Source organism: Leucopleurus acutus, assembly GCF_964270905.1.
Source record: "Leucopleurus acutus genome assembly, chromosome: 17".
NCBI lineage: Eukaryota > Metazoa > Chordata > Mammalia > Artiodactyla > Delphinidae > Leucopleurus > Leucopleurus acutus.
The window spans coordinates 38,336,379-38,360,297 of NC_139159.1; the positions used below are offsets into that span (position 1 = coordinate 38,336,379).

At 34.0% G+C, this 23,919-nt stretch overlaps 1 protein-coding gene across 1 annotated transcript in view; it reads right to left on the reverse strand.

Moving 5' to 3' along the window:
• LOC309974171 (uncharacterized protein C8orf88) overlaps nucleotides 1-23,919 on the reverse strand; it is a 40,224-nt gene that overhangs the window by 6,552 nt on the left and 9,753 nt on the right. The window contains exon 4 of the mRNA XM_082858631.1: nucleotides 16,765-16,837. Within this exon, the coding sequence (XP_082714757.1) occupies nucleotides 16,765-16,837 (73 nt within the window). The remainder of the gene's footprint in view (nucleotides 1-16,764; nucleotides 16,838-23,919) is intronic.

Consider the following 23,919-nt stretch of genomic DNA (forward strand, 5'->3'; position numbering starts at 1 on the left):
TCCAATGGCATTTTTCACAGAAATTGAACAAAAATTCCTAAAATTCCTAAAATTTGTATGGAATCACAAAAGAACCCAAATAGCCAAAGCAATCTTGAGAAAGGACAACAAAGATGGAGGTAACACACTCCCTGATTTCAAACTATATTACAAAGCTATAGTAATCAAAACAGTATGGTATTGGCCTAAAAACAGATGTATAGATAAACGGAACAGAATAGTGAGCCCAGAAATAAACCCACTAATATATGGTCAATTAATATACAACAAAGGAACCAAAACTATACAATGGGAAATGGACAGTCTTTTCAATAAATGGTATTGGGAAAACTAAACAGCTACATGCAAAAGAACGAAACTGGACCCTTTACTTTACACTATACACAAAAATTAACTCAAAATAGATTAAATGCCTGAATGTACGACCTGAAACCATAAAACTCCTGGAAGAAAATATAAGCAGTAAGCTCCATAACACTGGTCTTGGCAATGATTTTTTGGATTTGACACCAAAAGCAAAAGCAACAAAAAGTAAAAATAAATCAGTGGAACTACATCAAACTAAAAATCTTCTGTATAGTAAAGGAAAACATCAACAAAATGAAAAGGCAGCCTACTGAATAGGAGAAAATATTTGCAAATCATATATCTGATAAGGGGCTAATATCCAAAATATATAAAGAACTCATACAATTCAATAGCAAAAAACCCCAAACAACCTGATTTAAAAATGGGCAGAGGATTTGCACAGACATTTTTCCAAAGAAGACATACAGATGGCCAACATATACAAGAAAGGATGCTCAATATCACTAATCATCAGGGAAATGCAAATCAAAACCACAATGAGCTATCACATGTTAGGAAGGCTGTCATCAAAAAAACAAGAAATAACAAGTGTTGGCGAGGATGTGAAGTAAAGGGAACATGTGCACTGTTGGTGGAAATGTAAATTTGTGCAACCATTAAGGAAAACAGTATGAAGGTTCCTCAAAATCAAAAACAGAACTACCACATGATCCAACAATTTCACTTCTGGGCATTTCTAAAGAAAACAAAAATACTAATTCAAAAACATATATGCACCCCCATGTTGATTGCAGGACATCTACAATAGCCAAGACATGAAAACAATCTAAGTGTTCACTGACGGATGAACGGATAAAGCAAATGTGGTGTGTATATATATATATATATATATATATATATACACACACACACACACACACACACACACACACACACACACACACACACACACACAATGGAATATTATTCAGGCATAAAAAAAAGGAAATCTTGCCACTTGCAACACATGGATGGACCTTGAGGGCATTACGATAAATCAGACAGAGAAAGACAAATACCGTATGACCTCACTTATATGTGGAATCTTAAAAACAAAACAAAACACCCCACAAACTTACAGATGCAGAAAACAGATTGGGGGTTGCCACAGGTGGGGCTAAGGGGTAGGTGAAGTGGGTGAAGGGGGTCAAAAGGTACACATTTCCAGTTATAAAATAAGTCCCAGGGATGTAATGTATACAGCATGGTGACTATAGTTAATATTACTGTATTGCATATTTGAAAGTCACTAAGAGAGTAAATCTTAAAAGTTCTCATCACAAGAGAAAGAAAATTTTGTAACTATATATGGTGACAGATGTTAACGAGACTTACTGAAGTGAACATTTCACAATATATACAAATGTCAAATCATTATGTTGTACACCTGAAACTAATATATATGTCAACTTTAAAAAAATGCTAAAAATAAAAAAATAAATTTAAGAAGCTTGAAATCATATAGACTATATTCTCTGACAACAAAGTAAATTAAGAAATCTATTAATAAGATATCCAGAAAAATCTCAAATATCTTAGAAATTAAATAACATACTTTATAATAATTCACAAGTCAAAGATAATAAGGAAGTTAAAAATAGTTTAAACTTAATGACAATTAAAATATAATGTAGGGCTTCCCTGGTGGCGCAGTGGTTGAGAGTCCACCTGCCGATGCAGGGAACATGGGTTCGTGCCCCGGTCCGGGAAGATCCCACATGCCGTGGAGCGGCTGGGCCCGTGAGCCATGGCTGCTGAGACTGTGCATCCGGAGCCTGTGCTCCGCAATGGGTGAGGCCACAACAGTGAGAGGCCCACGTACCGCAAAAAAAAAAAAAAAAAATGTAAAAATTGCTGCAGTGCAACTAAAGTAGTGCTCCAAGGAAAACATAAATTCTTTATTTTAATTGAAGTATAGTTGATTTACAGTATTGTGTTACTTTCAGGTGATTTTATATATATATAATATTGTGTATAATATAAAAACATAAGTATATAAATATACAAAATATATATTTTTTCCCATTATTTTTCATTATAGGTTATTATAAGATACTTAATATAGTTCCTGTGCTGTAGAATAAATCTTTGTTGCTTATCTATTTTATGTATAGTAGTTTGTATCTGTTAATCCAATACTCCTAATTTATCCCTCCTCCCCTTCCTTTCCCCTTTGGTAACCACCAGTTTGTTTTCCATGTCTGTGAGTCTATTTATGTTTTGTACATAGATTCATTTGTATTATTTTTTAAACTACATATATAAGTGACACATATAATATTTGTCTTTCTCTGTCTGACTTACTTCACTTACTATGATATTATCGAGGTCCATTCATGTTGCTGCAAATGGAAATATTTCATGCTTTTTCACGGCTAATATTCCATTGTGTATATATACCATATCTTCTTAAGGCAACTGACTGTTGATGGGCACTTGGGTTATTTGCATGTCTTGGCTATTGTAAATAGTGCTATGAACATTGGGGTGCACATGTATCTTTTTGAATTAGAGTTTTCATCTTTTCCAGATACATACCCAGGAGTGGGACTGCTGGGTCATATGATAACTTTATTTTTAGTTTTTTAAGGAACCTCAATACTATTTTCCACAGTGCCTGTACCAATTTATATTCCCACCAACAGTGTAAGAGATTTCCCTTTTCTCCACACCCTTTACAGTGCTTATTATTTGTAGACTTTTTGATGATGGCCATTCTGACCAGTGTGAGGTGATATCTCATTGTGGTTTTGATTTGCATTTCTCTAATAATTAGCGATGTTGAGCATCTTTTCATGTGCCTGCTGGCCATCTGTTATGTCTTCTTTGGAGAAATGTCTGTTTAGGTCTTCTGCCCATTTTTTGATTGAGTTGTTTGTTTGTTTGATATTGAGTTGTATGAGCTGTTTGTATACTTTGGAAATTAAGCCCTTGTCTGTAGCATCATTTGCAAATATCTTCTCCCAGTCTGTAGGATGTCTTTTTGCTTTGTTTATGGTTTCCTTTGCTGTGAAAAGCTTTTAAGGTTGACTAGGTTCCATTTGTTTACTTTTGTTTTTATTTCTTTTGCCTTGAGAGACTGATCTAAGAAAATACTGCTATGATTTGTGTCCGAGAATGTTTTGCTTATGTTCTCTTCTAGGATTTTTATGGTGTCATGTCTTATATTTAGGTCTTTGAACCATTTTTGTAAATGCTGTGAAGGAGTATTCTAATTTCACTGACTTACATGTAACTGCCTAGCTTTCCCAACACCACTTGTTGAAGAGACTGTCTTTTCTTCATTGTATATTCTTGTCTCCTTTGTCATGTATTAATTAACTGTAGGTGTGTGGGTTTATTTCTTGTCTCCTCTGTCATGTATTAATTAACCTTAGGTGTGTGGATTTATTTTTGGCCTCTCTATTCTGTTCCATTGATCTATATGTCTGTTTTTGTGCCAATACCATGCTGCTTTGATTACTGTAGCTTTTTAGTATTGCCTGAAATCTCACAGGAGGATTATTCCTTCAGCTTTGTTCTTAAACATTCCGTTTTTTTAGGTTTGTAATTTTTTTTTTAAATTTAAGTACAGTTGATTTACAATGTTGTGCCAATCTCTGCTGTACAGCAAAGTGACTCAGTTATACACATATAGACATTCTTTTTTTATATTCTTTTCCATTATGGTTTATCACAGGATATTGAATATAGTTTCCTGTGCTATGCAGTAGGACCTTGTTGTTTATCCATCCTATATATAATAGTTTATATCTGCTAATCCCAAACTCCCAGTCCTTCCCTCCCCCATGTCCCTCCCCTTTGGCAACCACAAGTCTGTTCTCTATGTCTGTGAGTCTGTTTCTGTTTTGTAGATATGTTCATTTGTGCCACAGTTTAGATTCTACGTATAAGTGATCTCATACGGTATATGTCTTTCTCTTTCTGACTACCATCACTAGTTCTTATACATTCTTATAAGAGAATATCTACAACATATGACCTAACAATCCACCTAAAAATGCTATAAAAAGGAGAGCAAACTAAACCCAAAATAGAAGAAAGGAATTCATAAAAAGGAAAAATCACCAAAATAAAAAAAATATATAAAATTAAAATGCCAAAAGTTGGTTCTTTGAAAAGAGAAACAAAATTGACAAATCTCAAGCTAGACTAACTGATAAAGAAAAAGAACACAAAAGATCAATATCAAAGATAAGAAAGGGGTTATCACCACAGTCCTATAGACATTAAATAGAAAATAAGAGAATACTATGAACAACTTTAAGCCAACATTTGACAACTTGGATGAATTGGATATACTATAAGTTCTTGTGTGGACCTATTTTTTCATTTCCCTTTGGTGGAAAACTAGGAGTGAAACTGCTGGGAGGAAAGGAGAGATTGCTGCTGCACAATGTGGAAGAAGTGAAAGAATTTTCCAGTGATGGAAATGACTTGTGGCTTTTAAAAGAACTAATGGCTAATACTCAATTCCAAGTTGTTCTCTGGACTATGCTGCCAAATAAAGAAATTGAGGAAGGCTATTAGGAAGTAAACCTGAAAGATGAGAAGATGAAAAATAAGAAATAAAATATAAGAAAATTAGAGAAACAATCAGAGTCAAGTAGGCTAATGTTACTAATATATTACTAATATAATAGTTTTAGGAAGAGAACACAAAGAAAATGGAGATGAGAAACATTATCAAAGAAATATCCACAAATTTCCACATCAGAAGAACCTAAGTCTTGAGATCGAAGAAGTTCACCAATTGCTCAGGAGAAAACTTTGAGTTAAAAAAAAAAAAAAGACTACAAAAAGAGACAAAACAATAGGAAATTTCAGAAAACCTAAGGTAAACACACAATCCAAAATACTTCCAGAGCAACAATGGCAAAACAAAACAAAACAAAAAACAGAAATAAAAAACAAAGCCATTTACTAAGGGCCTTGGAGAACTGGGGATCAGAATGGCACTGGACTTCATAGAATTAAGAGACAATTAACATAGACTGCTAGAAAATAAAGCAAAATGCCTTAAAATTTTAGAATGAAAATAATTTTCAACCTGGAAATTTAAAAAATCAAATTCTATATTTAATCAACACAAGGGAAACCCAGCTTGTTCTTGTGAGTTACCAAAGCACAGGCTCCTGAGGTTGAAGATTCACTCACTGTGTTTCACTCAGCAGGTTTTGACAGCACTACCAAGCAGAGCTCTACTAATTCTTATTTTCATCCTCTTCCTGTTCCTCCATAGCTTTATTGAGGTATAATTTACATAGTATAATATTCACTCATTTTGAGTGTACAATTGAATGATTTTTAGTATATTTACAGAGTTGCGCAACCACTGCCCCAATCTATTTTTGTTTTTTCGATCTAGGCAGTGAAGGAAATCTCTGCCAAATCATTAGCTGACCATGAAGATATCACAAAAGAGACCTGAGTGGCCACAAATGAGAAATATAGAACTTTTACAGCAACTATCATCAGATACCTCACTCTCATTTGTTGTCACTCTCCATTCCCAATCCAATCTAGGCAATCATTACTCTGTTTCTATAGATTTGCCTTTTCGAGACATTTTATATCAGTGGAATCATATGATATCAGATCTTTTGTGTCTGGCTTCTTCATTTAGCATAATGTTTTTAAGGTTCATCCTCAACTCAGCATTTTCTATCCAACCAAACTACCAATCAAGTGTGTAAGTAAATACACAGATTAAAAGAATTCACCAACCCAATGTCCTTTACAATGAAGCTCCTGGAGAATGCACTTGAGCAAAATGAAGAAAGAAGAAAGCAAAGGAATTAAGAAGAGAGTGATGTCAGCGAAAATTGCCAAGTAGGGAACTCTAAAAGTCCTTCCCTCCACAAAAGCAACAAATAAAGTGTCAAAAACTTCCAGAATCAACTTTTTCCTAAATTCTGGAATTTAATCAAAACCTTGCAAAAAACAGGGGAATGCTTAGTGAAGAAAAAATCAGCTAAATTTGGTAAAGAGTTTTGTGGCATTTTAACTTGCCTGGGAACATCTCCACCAACCCAGTTTGGCTGTGGCCTTGAAAATAACAGGCCTCATTCCTGATTTAGGTTCCCACTACTAGAGAGAGAAATACAGACCAGTCTCAAAGAATAGTGGTGGCATTTTTTTTGACCTCTCTGGTGGCTCCCTGAAGAATCATCTCAAAGGACTTGCCTATATTTCACCTAAGAACTCTCCCAGGTCTGAGGCTACTATCTGAATCTATTTGTCAAAACTTTTATATGGAAATGTATTAGCCACTTCCACCTAGGAAGGGATAACAACTGGAGCAAACAATAGGCAAAACAAAAAGCTCAGGAGGAAAGGCTAGGGAAAGACATGTGTTGGGGAATAAAGGCATTGAAAGACTCTCAGATGTTCCAAGGAATTTAGAAGGCTACATGCATGCTAAAGGCTAGGCTCATGCTCACAGAAAGGCTTGAGGAGTTCCCAAGCTCTCACCCCTGGCTGACCTTCAGGTTCCTCACAAGCAATAAGTGAAGGCAAAGGCAGAGCTGTAAACTTCCAGACTGAGTACTGAAGGCACACCCCAACACACACACAGAGGTCATATGCAAAGACTGGGAAAGGGCTTTTTTTTTTTTTTGGTTCTAGGTATTAAAGGAAACCTGTGCCAAATCATTAGCTGACCATGAAGATATCAAAAAGACACTTGAATGGCCACACATGACAAATAAAGACTTTATACTATTAGTTCAGAAAACTCATTAAGCAAAAAAAACAACAATTACAACAAGCAAGAACAACAGACCCTGGGAAGGGGGGAAAATCTGATTTCCACAGTTAGCACATTATAATACTCAAAATACCCGGTTTCAACAACAACAAAAAATACAGGGCATGGAAATAATAAAGTATGGCCCACACACAGGAAAAAAGAAATTAATAGAAACCTTCCCTGAGGAAGCAGAGATATTGGACTTACTAGAGAAAGACTTCAAATAAACTAATTTAAATATGCCCAAAGAGCTAAAGGAAACCATGAGAAAAGTGTCTTGCCAAAATATCAATATCATTAAAATATCAATAAAGAAATGGAAATTATAAAAAGGAATCAAATAGAAATTCTGGAGAAGAAAATTACAATAACTGAAGTGAAGATTTCACTAGAAAGGTTCAACAGTAGATATGACCAGGCAGAAGAAAGAAGCAGCAAATTTAAAGATAAGTCAATGACATTATCCAATCTGATGACTGGAAAGAAAAAACAATGAAGAAAAATAAACAGTGCCTAAGGTACCTGTGGGACTACACAAGAATACCAACAAATGCATAATGGAAGACCCAGAAGGATAGGGGAGAGAGAAACGGCAGAAAGAATGTTTGAAGAAATAATAGCAGAAAATTTCCCAAATTTGATGAAATACACACACTGACACATCCAAGAAGCTCAACAAATTACAAACAAAATACACTCAAAGAGATTCACACTCAGATGCATTATACGCAAACTGTTAAAAGACGAAGAGAAAATCTTGAAGAAAAGCAGCAATTTATCACTTACAAGGGATTCTCAATTGGAGAAAAGGCTGATTTCTCATCAGAAATCATGGAAGCCAGAAAGCAGTGGGATGACAAAGTTACTAAAAGCAAAAAACACGTCAACCAAGAAATCTATATCTGGAATACTACCTTCAAATGAAAAGAAATCGAGACATTTGTAGATAAACAAAAACCGAGAGAGTTCATTGCTTGTAAACCTGCCTTACAAGAAATGCTAAAGGAAATCCTCAGGCTGAAATAAAAGGACAGTACACAGTAATTAGAATTCACACGAAGAAATAAAGAACACCAGTAAACATAACTACATAGGTAAATATAAATGTCAGTATCAATGAATTTTTGGATGTGAGTCCTCTTTTGTCCTGTATGATTTAAAAAACAAATACATAAAAATGCAAATCTAGGTTGATAGATTATGCAATGTATAAAGACAATAACAACATAAAGGTGGGATATAGCTATATAAGAGTAAAGTTTTATATAATTTTGAAACTAAATTGATATTAATTCCAACTAGATTGTTGTAAATTCAGTTATTCCCCAGTGCAACCACTAGGAAAATAACTAAAATATATATGACAAGGGAAATAAAAAGGGAATAAAAATGATACACTAGGAAGAATCTATTAAACATAAAAGAAGGCATTAATGGAGGAATTGAAGAATAAAAAAAGATAAAAGACTTATAGACGACAAATAGCAAAATGGGTAGAGCTGTTCTTCCTTATTAGTTATTACATTAAATGTCACAAACAATTAAAAAGATGATCCAATTATATGTTGTCTAAAGATATTCACTTTAGATCCAATCACAAAATAAGCTGAAAGTGAAAGAATGAAAAAGATATTTGATGCAGACAATAACCAAAAGAAAGCTGGAGAGGGTATACTAACATTAGATGAAAACGAACTTTAAGACAAAAATTGTTAAAAGGGAAAAAAAAGGATATTATATAACGATAAAGGGGTGAATTCATTAAAAAGAAAACAATTATAAACATATATGTACCTAACAACAGAAGGAAAAACTGACAGAATTGAAAGAAGAAACACACAGTTTAACAATAACAATTGGAGCCTTCAAAACCCCACTTTCAATAATGAATGAAAAACTAGACAGAAGATCAAAAAGGAAAGAGAAGACATGAACAACACTATAAGCCAAATAGACCTAACAGACTATACAGAACACTTCAGTCAATGACAGCAGAATATACATTCTTCTTAAGTACACATAAAACATCCAGGACAAACTATATGTTAGACCACAGAAGTCTCAAAAAGTTTTAAAACACTGATATGCAAAGTATCCTCTCTGACCACAATGGAATGAAACTACAAATCAATAACAGAAGTAAAACTGGAAAATTTACAAATATGTGTAAATTAAAAACATATTCTTAAACAACCAATGGGTCAAAGAGAAAAATAACAGAAGACTGAGAAAACACGTTGAGACGTGAAAACAAGGAGACAACATACCAAAACCTATGGGATGCAGCAAAAGCAGCACTCAGAGCAAAACATACAGCTATAAATGCCTATACTAAAAAAATTGCTCAAATCAATATCTAACATTAAACATTAAAGAACTAGTAAAAATAAGAGCAAACTAAATCAAAAGCTACAAGGATGAAGGAAATAAAGATTAGAGTGGAGATAAATGAAATAGAGATAAAATAGCAACAGAAAAAATCAACAAAACAAAAAGTTGGTTATTTGAAAAGTTTAAAATTGATGAAGACTAAGAAAAAAAGACTCAAATTACTAAAATCATAAATGACTTTGTATCCTGTAACTTTGCTGAATTCATTAGGTCTAAATTTTTTGTGTGGATTCTTTAGGATTTCTACACATAAGACCATGTCATGTGTGACTGGAGAATACTTTGTCCTTTCCTATTTGAATGTCTTTTTTCTTTTTCTTGACCAATTGCTCAAGTGACAGCTTCCATAATGTTAAGTAAAAGTGGTGAGAGTGGGCATCCTTGACTTGTTCTTTATCTTAGAGGGGAAAGCTTTCAGTCTTTCACCAGTGAGTACAATGTTAGCTGTGGGTTTTCCATATTTCCATATTTCCAATGTTAGCTGTGGGTTTTTACCTTTTATCATGTTGAGCAAGTTCCCTTCTATTCCTTGCTTCTGAGATTTTACCAAGAAAGGGTATTGGGTTTTGCCAAATGCTTTTTCTGCATCAAATGAGATAGTGATGTATCTTCTTTGCCCCTGCCTTCTGTTAATGTGGTGTATTATACTGATTAATTTTAAACTGTTGAACCACCTTTGTATTCTTGGGATTAATCCCACTTAGCCATAGTGCATAATCTTTTATTGTGCTGCTAAATATGGTTTTCAAGTATTTTACTGAGAATTTTTGCACCAGTATTTTAAGAGATATTGGTCTGTAGTTTTCTTTTCATGTGATATCTTTGTCTGGCTTTTATATCAGAGTAATATTTGTCTCATAGAAGAGCTGAGAAGTGTCCCTTCCTCTTCAATTTTTTGGAAGAACTTGGGAAGGACTAGTATTAATTCTTCTTTAAATGTTTGGTAGAATTCACCAGTAAGGCCAACAAATCTTAGACTCTTCTCTGTTGGGAGATTTTGTATTACAAATTCAATCTCCTGATGTTTTATAGGTTTACTCAGATATTCTATTTCTTCTTGAGTAAGTTTTGGTAATTTCTGTGTTTCTAGTAATTTTTCTATTGCATCTAAATTACCTAATTGGCATACAATTAATTATTCATAATTTTCTCTTATGATCCTTTCTTTCTTTAAGCTCATAGAAATGTCCCCACACAAAATCAGTGGTATTTTATACACAATTAATAAATAACACAAAAAGGAAATTAAGAAAACCAGTTTTTTAGCATCAAAAATAATATGTAGGAATACATTTAACCAAAGAGGTATAAGGCTTGTACACTGAAAACTGTAAGAAACTGCTGGAAGAAATTAAAGAATACCTAAATAAATGGAAATATATCCCATGTTCACAGATTGGAAGATTCAATATTGTTAAGATGGCAATAATCCCCCAAAGTGACCTACAAATGCAATGCCATCCATATCAAAATTCCAACAGTCTTGTCTTTTTCTTTTTTTTTTTGCAGAAATGGAAACACAGATTCTAAAACTCACATAGAATTGCAAGGGATCTCAAATAACCAAACAACCTGGCAAAAGAACAAAGTTGGAAGACTCATACTTCCCAATTTCAAAACTTAATATAAAGCTATAGTAAACAAAACAGTGTGGTACTGAAATAAGGGTAGACTTACAGATCAAGGGAACAGAACTGAGAGTCCAGAAATAAACACATAAACCTATGGTCAAAGGTTTTCTACAAAGGTGCCAAGATTATTCAATGAAGAAAAAAACTGTGTTTTTAAGAAATGGTGACGAGAAAACTGCATACCTAATGCAAAAATATAAAGTTGGTGTCTTACAGTTTTCAAGTATAGGTGTTTTTTTTTTTTTTTTTTTTTTGCGGTACGCGGGCCTCTCACTGTTGTGGCCTCTCCCATTGCGGAGCACAGGCTCTGGACGCTCAGGCTCAGCAGCCATGGCTCACGGGCCTAGCCACTCCATGGCATGTGGGATCTTCCCAGACCAGGGCACGAGCCCGTGTCCCCTGCATCAGCAGGCGGACTCTCAACCACTGCACCACCAGGGAAGCCCCCAAGTACAGGTCTTTTATCTCCTTAGGCAGGTTTATTCCTAGGTATTTATTCTTGTTGACGCAATTGTAAATGGGACTGTTTCCTCAATTTCTCTTTCTGAGCATTTGTTGTTAGTGTATAGAAATGCAACAGACTTCTGTATATTAATTTTGTATCCTGCAACTTTATCAAATTCATTGATGAGCTCTAGAAGTTTTCTGGTGGCATCTTTAGGATTTTCTATGAATAGTATCAGGTCATCTTCAAACAGTGACAGTTTTACTTCTTATTTTCCAATTTGGATTCCTTCTATTTCTTTTCCTTGTCTGACTGCTGTGGCTATGACTTCCAATACTATGTTGAATAAAACTGGTGAGAGTAGGCATCCTTGTCTTTTTCCTATCTTAAAGGAAATGATTTCAGCTTTTCAAAATTGAGTATGATGTTAGCTGTGGGCTTGTCATATACAGCCTTTATTATGTTGAGGTATGATCCCTCTATGCCCACTTTCTACAGAGTTTTTATAATAAATGGATGTTGAATTTTGTCAAAAGCTTTTTCTGTGTCTAATGAGATGATCATATAATTTTTATTCTGCAATTTGTTAATGTGGTGTGTCACAGTGATTGATTTGCAGATATTGAAAAATCCTTGCATCCTGGAATAAATCCCACTTGATCATGGTGTATGATTCTTTTGATGTATTGTTGGATTCAGTTTGCTAATATTTTGATGAAAGTAACTGAAGATGACACTAATATTTGGAAAGATATACCTTGTTCATGGACTGGAAGAATTAATATTATTCAAAGGAGCATTCTGCCCAAGGCAATCTACAGATTCAATGCAATCCCTATGAAAATATCAATGGCATTTTTCACAGAACTAGAACAAATAATTTTAAGATTTGTATGGAAACATAAAAGACCCCAAATAGCCAAAACAATCTTGAGAAAGAGGAACAGAACTGGAGGTATCATGCTCCCTGACTTCAGACTATATACAAAGCTACAGTAATCAAAACAGTATGGATAAACAAAAAGGTCTTACTGTATAGTACAGGGAACTATATTCAATATCCTGTAATAAACCATAATGGAAAGAATATATATATATGTGTGTGTGTATGTATAACTGAATCACTTTGCTGTACATCAGAAACTAACACAACATGGTAAATCAACTGTACTTCAATTTAAAAAAAATAACAGTAGGATACAAAACATACACATAGATCAATGAAATAGAACAGAGGGACCAAGAAATGAACCCATGAATTTATGGTCATTTAATCTACCACAAAGTAGGCAACAATATACAATGGAGAAAAGAAAGTATCTTCAATAAGTGGTGCTGGGAAAACTGGATAGCTACATGTAAAAGAATGAAACTAGAACACTCTCTAACACCATATACAAAAATTAACTCAAGATGGTTTAAAGACCTAAATGTAACACTGGAAACCATAAGATTCCTAGAAGAAAACATGGGTGAAACACTCTTTGACATAAATTGTAGCAATATGTTTTTGAATCTGTCTCCTAAAGCAAAGGAAATAAAAGCAAAAATAAACAAATAGGCCCTATTAAACTTAAAACCTTCTGCACAGCAAAGGAAACCACTGACAAAACAAAATGATAACCTACTGATGGGAGAAAATATTTGCAAATGATATGACCAATAAGGGGTTAATATCTAAAATACATAAACAGCTCATACAACTCAACATCAAGAAAACAAACAACCCAATTAAAAAATGGGAAGAACACCTGAATAGACATTTATCCAAAGAAGACATAGAGATGGCCAACTGGTACATGAAAAGATGTTCAACATCGTTAATCATCAGAGAAATACAAATTAAAATCATAACAAGATAGCACCTCACACTTGTCAGAATGTCTATCATGAAAAAGAACACAAATAACAAATGTTGGTGAAGATGTGAAGAAAAGGGAACCCTGGTTCACTTTTGTTGGGAATATAAATTAGTGCAGCCACTGTGGAAAACAGAATGGAGATTTTTCAAAAAACTAAAAATAGAACTACCATATGACTCAGCAATTCTATTCCTGGGTATTTATCTGAAAAAAATGAAAACATACATGCATCCCAATGTTCACAGCAGCATTACTTACAATTGCCAAGATATGGAAGCAACCCAGTGTCCATCAACAAATGAATGGAATTAGAAAATGTGATATACATATACTATGGAATATCACTCAGCCACAAAAAAGAATGGAAGTTTGCCATTTGTAACAACATGGATGGACTTGGAGGGTATTATGCTAAGTGAAATAAGTCAGAGAAAGACAAATACTGTATGATATCACTTATATGTGGAATCTGAAAAATGAAAGTAACTATTAAATATAACACAAAGAAACAGACTCACAGATATAGAGAACAAACCAGTGGTTACCAGTAGGGAGAGGGAAGGGGGAGGGGCAATATGGGGGCAGGGAATTAAGAGGTACAAACTACCATGTATAAAATAAGTAAGTTACAAGGATATATAGTATAACACAGGGAACATAGCCAACATTTTATAATAACTATAAATGAAATATAACCTTTAAAATTGATTCAGTATTCTGCATACCTGAAACTTACATAATATTGTACATCAACTATACCTCAATTTTAAAAAGTGAATGTTGGCTTATAACTCACACCATATATAAAAATTAATTCAAAATGGACCTAAATGTAAGAGCTAAATGTAAGAGTTAAAACTGTAAAACTCATAGGGATAAACCTTTATGACCTGAGATTTGGCAATTTCTCAGAAATGACATCAAAGGCAAGGGCAACAGAAGAAAAAACGATAAATTGGACTTCAACAAATTTAAAAAAATGTGTACATGTAAGTATACTATCAAGAGAATGAAAAGACAAAGGAAAAAGTCCTTGACAATTATATATCTGATAAGAGTCTAGTGTCTATTATTACATATCTGATAAAGGTCTTATATACACATATCTAATACCTAATAAATATATGTATATATTTATTACACACACACACATACATAGGGAGAGAGAGAAGGGGAGGAAGGCAGAAGGGAAGTGGGAGAGAGAGGGAGAGAACAGATGAGGGTCTAGTATCTAGAACTCTTAAAACTCAACAACAAAAAGAAAACAACCTAATTAAAATATGGTCAAAGGACATGAATAGACCTTTCTCCAAGGAGAAATACAAATGGCCAATAACACATGAAAAGACACTCAAAATCATTAGTCATTAGAGAAATAAATATCAAAATCACAATGAGATACCACTTCACACCCACTAGATTGGTTATGATAAAAAAAAAAGATCCTAACAGGGATGTCAAGGAATTGGAACCCTCACACATTGCTATTGGGAATGTAAAGGGGTATAGCCACTGTGAAAAACAGTTCGGCAGTTCCTCAAAATGTTAAACACAGAACTACCATAAGACCTGTCAAATCTACTCACAGGCATATATCCAAGAGAAATGAAAACAGGTGTTCAAACAGAAATCTGTACACAAATATTCACAGCAATATTATTCATAACAGCCAAAGAGTAAAAACAACTGAATGTCCATTAACTGAGAAATAAATAAAATGTGGCTTACCCATACAATGGAATATTATTCATCCATAAAAAGGAATGAAGTACTGGTACATGCTACACAGGGATGAACTTTGAATACCTTATGGCAAATAAAAGCCACAAACAAAAGGTAATATATTTTATAATTATATTAAATGAGATGTCCAGAATAAGTAAATCCATAAAGACAAAAAGCAGATTAGTGTTTGCTGGTGGCTGGGGAGAGGACTGTATGAGGGAGTACTGCTTAATGGGTATGAGGTTGCTTTGGGGGTAATAAAAATGTTCTGGAATTAGATAGTGGTGATGGTTGCATGATATTGTACATTTATAATGGTTTAAATGATGAGTTTTACTTCAATCAAAAAGAAGAAAAAAGAAACCTGAGAATTGCAAGGGGAATATCCCCAGATAACAGTAGAAGTCCATTCCAGGAAAACAGCTTCACAGCAGTACTGAAGAGTAATTAATCCATACTGGAACAGGATAATGGAAGATTCTAAAAGGAAAGTCTCCTTCAGGGGAAAAACTGCCAACTGATATATATGACCATAAGGAAAATATATATAAGTGTGGCAGAGTTGTTGGAGCAACTGATGCGCAAAGTTAACAACAGTTGCATAGAAAAACAAGACAAACATTAACTCCAGGAAAAAAGACAGATTGTATGAAACGGAGATATGCACCTCTCAGCCAAGCAACTGTATTTATATAGTCATATAATATAAAGAGTGATGATGCTCTAAATGAAATTTAAATAACTATGTGATGGGGAGGGGGTAGATAGAAGGGTTGAAGAAGTGAGGGGACTGATGTGAAAGACATAAATTCTCATTTTCCAAAAGACGCTTTCAAAATATAATATAAAAAATGAGAAATATGGAAACAATTTAAATATTTTCTTTAGAATATGGAGTTAAATACCAGAAGAAAATGCTAATAGAGTATTTTTTATAACTTGTAACTTTTAAATTACATACACAGATTGGTTGACAAAAATTTGGAAACTAAATTAATAAATAATCTTTATTAAAAAGTAGCTGGTGTGGGAAAGACTATTGTTCTTCGCAAGAGCAATTCTTCCTTTCTGCTTCAGCAATAGAATTAGATGGCTGGAAAACTAAAGATTATATTTTCCAGTCTGCTTTGTACAGCATGACTAAGTTCTGGCCAATGAGAAATTAAATAGAAGTTATATATGCAACTTCTGGGTCATACTTTTTAGAACTTTCTTCCTCCTTCCTTCCTGATGGATAGAGAGGGGACATGTGGCTGGAGCAGAGGCATTCATCTTGTGCAATAAGATAGAAGCCATGTATTGAGGATGGTAAAGCCATAGGACAGTATAATACAGGGGCTGGTAGCAACTTCACAAACCAGAATGAGTACACCAGCTCAAAATTTTACATGATACAGAAGATACAGAAATAAACTTCTATCTTGTTTCAGTCACTGTTATTGTGGTCTCCCCTTTAGAGCAGTAAAACCTATAACCAAATATAGACAGAAATCAACCAAAAGAATATAATAAAATTTCTTATGTACCTAAGGTTTGCAGCTAAGCAAATATTAACTTTACATGAGTGCTAAAACTCTCTTATGAAAGTTGAGAATTATGATAAAAATTTACCTTTTTTAACTGGAGACTGATGTTGTTGTTCATTAAGACCTTGAGAAAAGGCTTGCATTCCACTCGTCTTACACTATTGAAAGAAGAAAATACACTTTTTATCTAAGGTTTTAAAATTTTATCTAACACTGTGTTTTTAATCCATTTTTAGTTTATTTTTGTGTATAGTGTTAGGGAGTGTTCCAATTTCACTCTTTTACATGTTGCTGTCCCGTTTTCCCAGCAACACTTATAGAAGAGACTGTCTTTTCTCCATTGTATAGGCTTGCCTCCTTTGTCATAGATTAGGTGACCATAGGTGCGTGGATTTATCTCTGGACTTTCTATCCTGTTCCATTGATCTATATTTCTGTTTTTGTGCCAGTAGCATACTGTTTTGATTCCTGTAGCTTTGTAGTATAGTCAGAAGTCAGGACACCTGATTCCTCCACCTCCATTTTTCTTTCTCAAGATTGCTTTGGCTATTTGGGGTCTTTTGTGTTTCCATATAAATTGTGTGTGTTAATTAATTTGATTGTGGTAATCATATCACAATATGTATGTATATTACATCATCAGGTTGCATAACTTTTTAAAAAAATCATGTTGTTCAACCTAAATAGATTAAATTTGTATTTGTCAATCATATCTCAATAAAGCTGAAAAAAAGTAAATTTACTTTGTCATGCCTGTACATATTAACAACTGAAAATGTAGATTATTTCAAATCTTTCATAGCATGTAAGAAAGTACACCTACTAAAATTTTATAAGGTGATTATCTATGTCTTATCTCATTTAACTGTCATAATCTTACAAGGAAATAAAGAAAGTGTTATGATCACCATGTTACAGGCAAGGGAAATCAAGACAAAAAGTGTTTAGTAACAAATCCAAAAGTACATAGATAAGAGGTAGTCAAGCTAGCTTTTGAAACTCAGGGCTACTGCATATAGTCATGAAGAATGTGGATCTAAAGGGGTACCATTCACAGCACAGATGTGGCAGATATCCTAGCAGGTGGCAGCAAGGTATCTTATTCTAACAAAATCTGTATTTTTATATAATTTTTGTTCTTCTTCTAATTCTTGTAAAGGCACCAAATGGATAGCAGTGGCCCTATTAAACTCACTCATTTAACAAACACAGAGTGCCTACTACATGACTGGCACTGTGCTTTGTATTGGGAATACAAAGATGAACATAGGGCTTCCCTGGTGGCGCAGTGGTTGAGAGTCCACCTGCTGATGCAGGGGACACCGGCTCGTGCCCCGGTCTGGGAAGATCCCACGTGCCACAGAGTGGCTAGGCCTGTGAGCCATGGCCGCTGAGCCTGCGCATCTGGAGCCTGTGCTCCGCAACAGGAAAGGCCACAACAGTAAGAGGCCCACGTACCGCAAAAAAAAAAAAAAAAAAAGATGAACATGACATTCCAGTATATGTTTCTGGAGGGATCACAAACTAAAAGGTAGACAGAAAAATAAAACACTAAATGACAATAAAACTTGAGAAGTTCTATAATAACGATATGCAGAAGGTGCAATGGAAGGAAGGGGTATCAAATTTGACTTAGAAATTTCAGGAAACACTTTACATAGGAAGTGATGCTTAAACAACACTTACAGGATTAATAGGAGTTAGGCTGGCTGACCGGTGAAAAATGAATGTTTATGGAAGAAAAGCAGCCTTTGAGCTGCAAAACATGGGATAATATGGCTAGTTTAGGAAATGAAAAATGTTGACTAGGCTTGAGTAAAGCAAAATAAACACCATTTTTTTTTCAAGTCAAGGTTCTTTGCAATTTGTGGTGAAATACCCAATCTGCACACCTAGATATTCTATTTAGCCTTTTCATTTTTATAGCAAAAATGTTCCCAGACCCTGTCACTTATCTTAAACAAATGTACACCACTGAGATAAGGAAGGAGAACAGGAAGAGACAAATTCATATCAACATCCATTCCTAGGATGAAAATTTAAAGAGTAAGATTTATAAACACTCTCAAAAGGCAAAATGTAAACCGGAAAAATACTGTAACTCATAAAGAACTAATTTCTGTAGTATAAAGGAGCTCCTAGGAAACAATGGGGAAAAAAGTCTATAAAAAAGAATGGTGCATTTAATATTGTCCCAGAGGTCTCTGAGACTGGCACATATATGCAATGGAATATTACTCAGCCATAAAAAAGGAACGAAATTGGGTCATTTGTAGAGACATGGACAGACCTAGAGACTGCCATACAGAGTGAAGTAAGTCAGAAAGAGAAAATCTAGAAAAATGGTACAGATGAACCTGTTTCTAAGGCAGAAACAGAGACACAGTTGTAGAGAACAAATGTATGGACACCAAGGGGGAAGGAGGAAGTGGGATGAATTGGGAGATTGGGATTGACATATATATATATACTAATACATATAAAATAGATAACTAATGAGAACCTGATGTATAGCACAGGGAACTCCACTTCACTCGCTATAAAGCAGAAACTAACACAACATTGTAAAACAACTATACCCCAATAAAACTTTTTTTTAATTAAAAAATATAAATAAATAAATAAATAAAAAGAATGGGTGAAGGCCATGAATTGGTAATACAGATGAAGGGAAATTCATATTATTCTTAAACAGATCAAAGATGGCCACAAATTCTTGACATTCTTTTATCTCCTCCCCTTGAATCTGAGCAAGCTCTATGATTGCTCAGACCAATCTAATATGACAGGCCCCTGCTGGTTTCCAGGCCTTAGTCTTGAAATCCAGATGTGGTGCTGTAAAGAGCCCAAGCCATTTGGTGAGGTCATTTGTAGGTGCCCCTTCCAGTCTACAGGGGCAGCTAAACTCTAAACCAACAGCCAGCATTAACTACCTGCCATGTGAGTGAGCCATCTGGCCATCCAGTCCAGTCAAGACTTTAAAGCACTCCAGACCTAGATGTTATCTGATTGCAACCACATCTTTGAGAAATGGTCACCTAAGACCAGTCAGCCCACAGACCCATGAAAGATAATAAGTTGTTGTTAAGCCAAAGTTTTCAAGTGCTTATTTATGAGGTAATAATTTAAAAAAACAGATTAAAAGAAGTTGTTCAGGCAGAAGAAAGATAATACCAGTAATAAACATGGATTTACACAAAGAAATTAAGAGTGCTGGAAATGGAATAAATGAAGGTAAAATAAAATTAATTCTTTTATTTTAAAAAATTATTTTAAAATATAATATACAAAAGCAAAAATAGTAGCAATGTGCTGTGTATTTATAGCACAAGCTAAAGTAAAATTATGACAATAGAGCAAGAATGGGAGGGAATACACTACAAAAAGGCTATGAGATCTAAGTGAGTTTAGCAAGGTCAATATACAAAAATCAATAGTATTTCTATATCCTAGTATCCAAGATGTGGAATTTGAAATTTACAAAAAATACCACTTAACAATAGTATCAAAAAATACAAAATGCTTATAAATTTGACAAAAGGTGCTCAAGACCCCTATGCTGAAAAAAACAAAGCACAGAGAGAAATGTCATGTTTATGGATCAAAAACTCAAAATTAAGATGTTAATTCTTTTCAAATTAATTTTTAAACTCAATCAAAATTCCAATAGGCTCTTTTGTAGAAATTGACAGCCTCATTTAAAACTTATATGGAAATGCGGAGGACCCAGAATAACAAATTTGAAAAAGAATAAAATTAATGAACTTTCATTACTTGATTTCAAGACTTATCAGAAAGCTACAGCAGTCTGTAAAGTGTGATGGTGACCAAGAGATAGACATATAGGGAATCTAGTATATAGCATGATAACTATAGTTGACAATACTATATTGTATATTGAAAGCTGCTAAGAGGGTATATCTTAATGTTCTCACTACAACAAAACAACAACAACAAAATAGTGATTATGTGAAATGAAGGATATGTTAACTGAACCCATTGTGGTAAACATTTTACAACATACACATGTATTAAATCATCACATTCTATACCTTAAACTTACACATTATATGTCAATTATATCTCAATAGAAAAAAACAGACATATAAATCAGTAGAACATAATAGAGTTTAGAAATAAATTCACACATATAGGATATAGTGATTTGCTTTTGTATATTATCTTTTAAAATAATTTTTTAAAATAAAAGAATAAAAAGACAACTCAAATATTAGAAACATGCAAAGGATCTCAACAGACACCAAAAAGAAAAAAGAAAACTACAGATGATAAATAAACTCATGATAAAATGCTCAATCTCATTAATTATTAGGAAAATGCAAATATAAAATACAATGAGATACAACTACTCACACACTAAAATGGCTAAAAATGAAGACTGACTATACCAAGTGTTGACAAGGATGTGAAGCAACTGGTACTTCACACACTACTAGTGGGAATGTAAGAAGGTACAACCACTTTGGAAAACATTTTGGCAGTTTCTAAACCAACTTAACATATGATCCGTCAATTCCGCTCCTGGGTATTGTGTGCATGTCCGCACAAAGACGTGAACACAATTATCCACAGCAGCATTATTCATAATATCCCAAAACTAGATACAATCCAATGTCCATCAACTGAGGAATAAATAAATTGTCCTATATTCACACAGCAGAATACTATACCAAATTAAAAACAAACCAACTACTGCTATCTACAAGGACATGGAAGAATCTCAAAAACATTATGCTGAGCAAAAAAAATCTAACACCAGGGCTTTCCTGGTGGTGCAGTGGTTGAGAGTGCCTGCCAATGCAGGGTACATGGGTTCGTGCTCCGGTCTGGGAAGATCCCACATGCCGCGGAGCGGCTAAGCCTGTGAGCCATGGCCGCTGAGCCTGCGCGTCCAGAGCCTGTGCTCCGCAACGGGAGAGGCCACAACAGTGAGAGGCCCGCGTACCGCAAAAAAAAAAAAAAAAAAAAATTTAACACCAAAGAATATAGACTGTGTGATTTCATTTATATGAAATTTTAGAGCAGCCAAAACTAATGTATAGTTAAAGAAAGCAGATCAGCAGATGCCTGGAGGAGGGAGCACTAGGATTAGTGGAAGTGGGGATGGTGAATGACTATAAAGGAATAAAAGAGTATTTTGGGCAAAGATGAAACTACAGCTCTATAGCTTCATTGTGGGGTTAGTTACATGAGGTATATATTTATCAAAACTCTTTGAACAAATGGGTTCATTTTTCTGTATGTAAATTATACCTTAATAAAGTTGGTTTAAAAAAATACAGAGAGTTAGTAAAAAGTGTCCTTCATTATAAATTATGTGATATATCTCTGACATAGAGTCTGGTCACTTTTGCATTATAACTGAAGCAGCAGACAAAATTTTAAACTTAGAAGTATATCTAATTAATTGATTTTTCTCTATAAAATTTACAATATTAATATACTCCTTTTTACTTATAAAGGTTCTAAAAGAAGGTCAAGGGTTCCAAAGAGAGGTATGAATATTATTATTGTATTAATTAGGGAAATGCTAACTACTGGAACAGATAAAACATTACAATGGCTTAAAAAATTAATATAAAGCAAGTGTAATTAAGATATCATGGTACTGACACAGAGATACACAAATAGATCAATGGAAAAGAATTAAGAGTCCAGAAACAGGCCCTATTTATCTGAAAACTTATACAGTAAAGATGGCATAAACCTGAATGGAAAGAATAGATCATTCAATGAATTGTGCTTTACAACTGGTCTTCTATATGAAAAAAATAGATTTCTATCTATATCATACAAAAATTAACTTCAGGTAGACTATACACTTAAATATTAAAGCAAAACTTTAAATCTTTTTGAAGAATATGTAGGAAAAATATCCTTTGATCTTAGGGATGAGAAAACTTCATAAACAATGACACAAAGAATGAAATCATAAAAAATTTAAAATATGACTACATTAAAATTTTAAAGTTTGAAAAAAACACACACACACAAAAAAAACAATTCTCTCATAGACCAAGAGAAATGGGCAAATGATATGAACTGATAATTCACAAAAGAGAAAAACCAAATGGCCAAATTAAACATAAGAAAAGATGCTGCACTCAAAGTAATAAAGAATTAAAAATTAAAACCGACAAGATACATTTCTCACCCATTAAACATGAAAAAAGAGTGAAAGTCACGGGCTTCCCTGGTGGCACAGTGGTTGAGAGTCCGCCTGCCGATGCAGGGGACACGGGTTCGTGCCCCGGTCCGGGAAGATCCCACATGCCGCAGAGCGGCTGGGCCCGTGAGCCATGGCCGCTGAGCCTGCACGTCCGGAGCCTGTGCTCCGCAACGGGAGAGGCCACAACAGTGAGAGGCCCGCGTACCGCAAAAAAAAAAAAAAGAGTGAAAGTCTGACAATAACAGGGTAAGGATGCAGAAAAATCAGAGTACTTCATGCATTGCTTGTACAAATCACTTTGGAGAGAAATTTGACAGTATATAGCAATTCTACTCCAGGTTTATACTACTGAGAACCTCTCAAACATGTATTAAACATAACATATAGATGGGTGTTTATTGTAGCATTTATTATAAAATATTTCTATTTCTATTATAAAACAGAAACAAGTGTCATGCCCATGACAGAAAATGGAACAAGAAATGTGGTAGCTTAATATATATATATATAAAGAGATTATTCTGTATCAGCACATATTGAACTGCTTTACTCATTTTAACAGTTGCCTAGTATTCCATTTGTAAATATATTTATGCTTGTCTATGCATAATGTATTTCTGAAAGTTTCTAGATAAGAAAGGGGTACAATGGTTACTTCTGATCAGAGGAAATAGGTGACCGGGGGATAGAGATTGGAGGGAAACTTCACTAAATATCATTTTGTATATTTTGAATTTTTAAATTTGTGACTATTTTATTTAGTCAAAAAATTAAATTAGAAAATTTTAAATATAAACCTAAATGTGAAAAAACATAGCAGAATATGTGTAGGTAAAATATTATTTATATAAAATTGTAGAACAGTTAAAACAATTCTATTTGTTATAGCAAAAGTACTAATACATTCACGAAAACAATAATAAATTGAGGACAGTTATCTTGGGGAAGTATGGGAAGGAAATGGGACGGTGCAGGGATATATATGTTTTTAAAATTTTACCTGTAAGGTTTTTTGCTTTAACATTTTCTAAAACAAATAAAATAAAATAT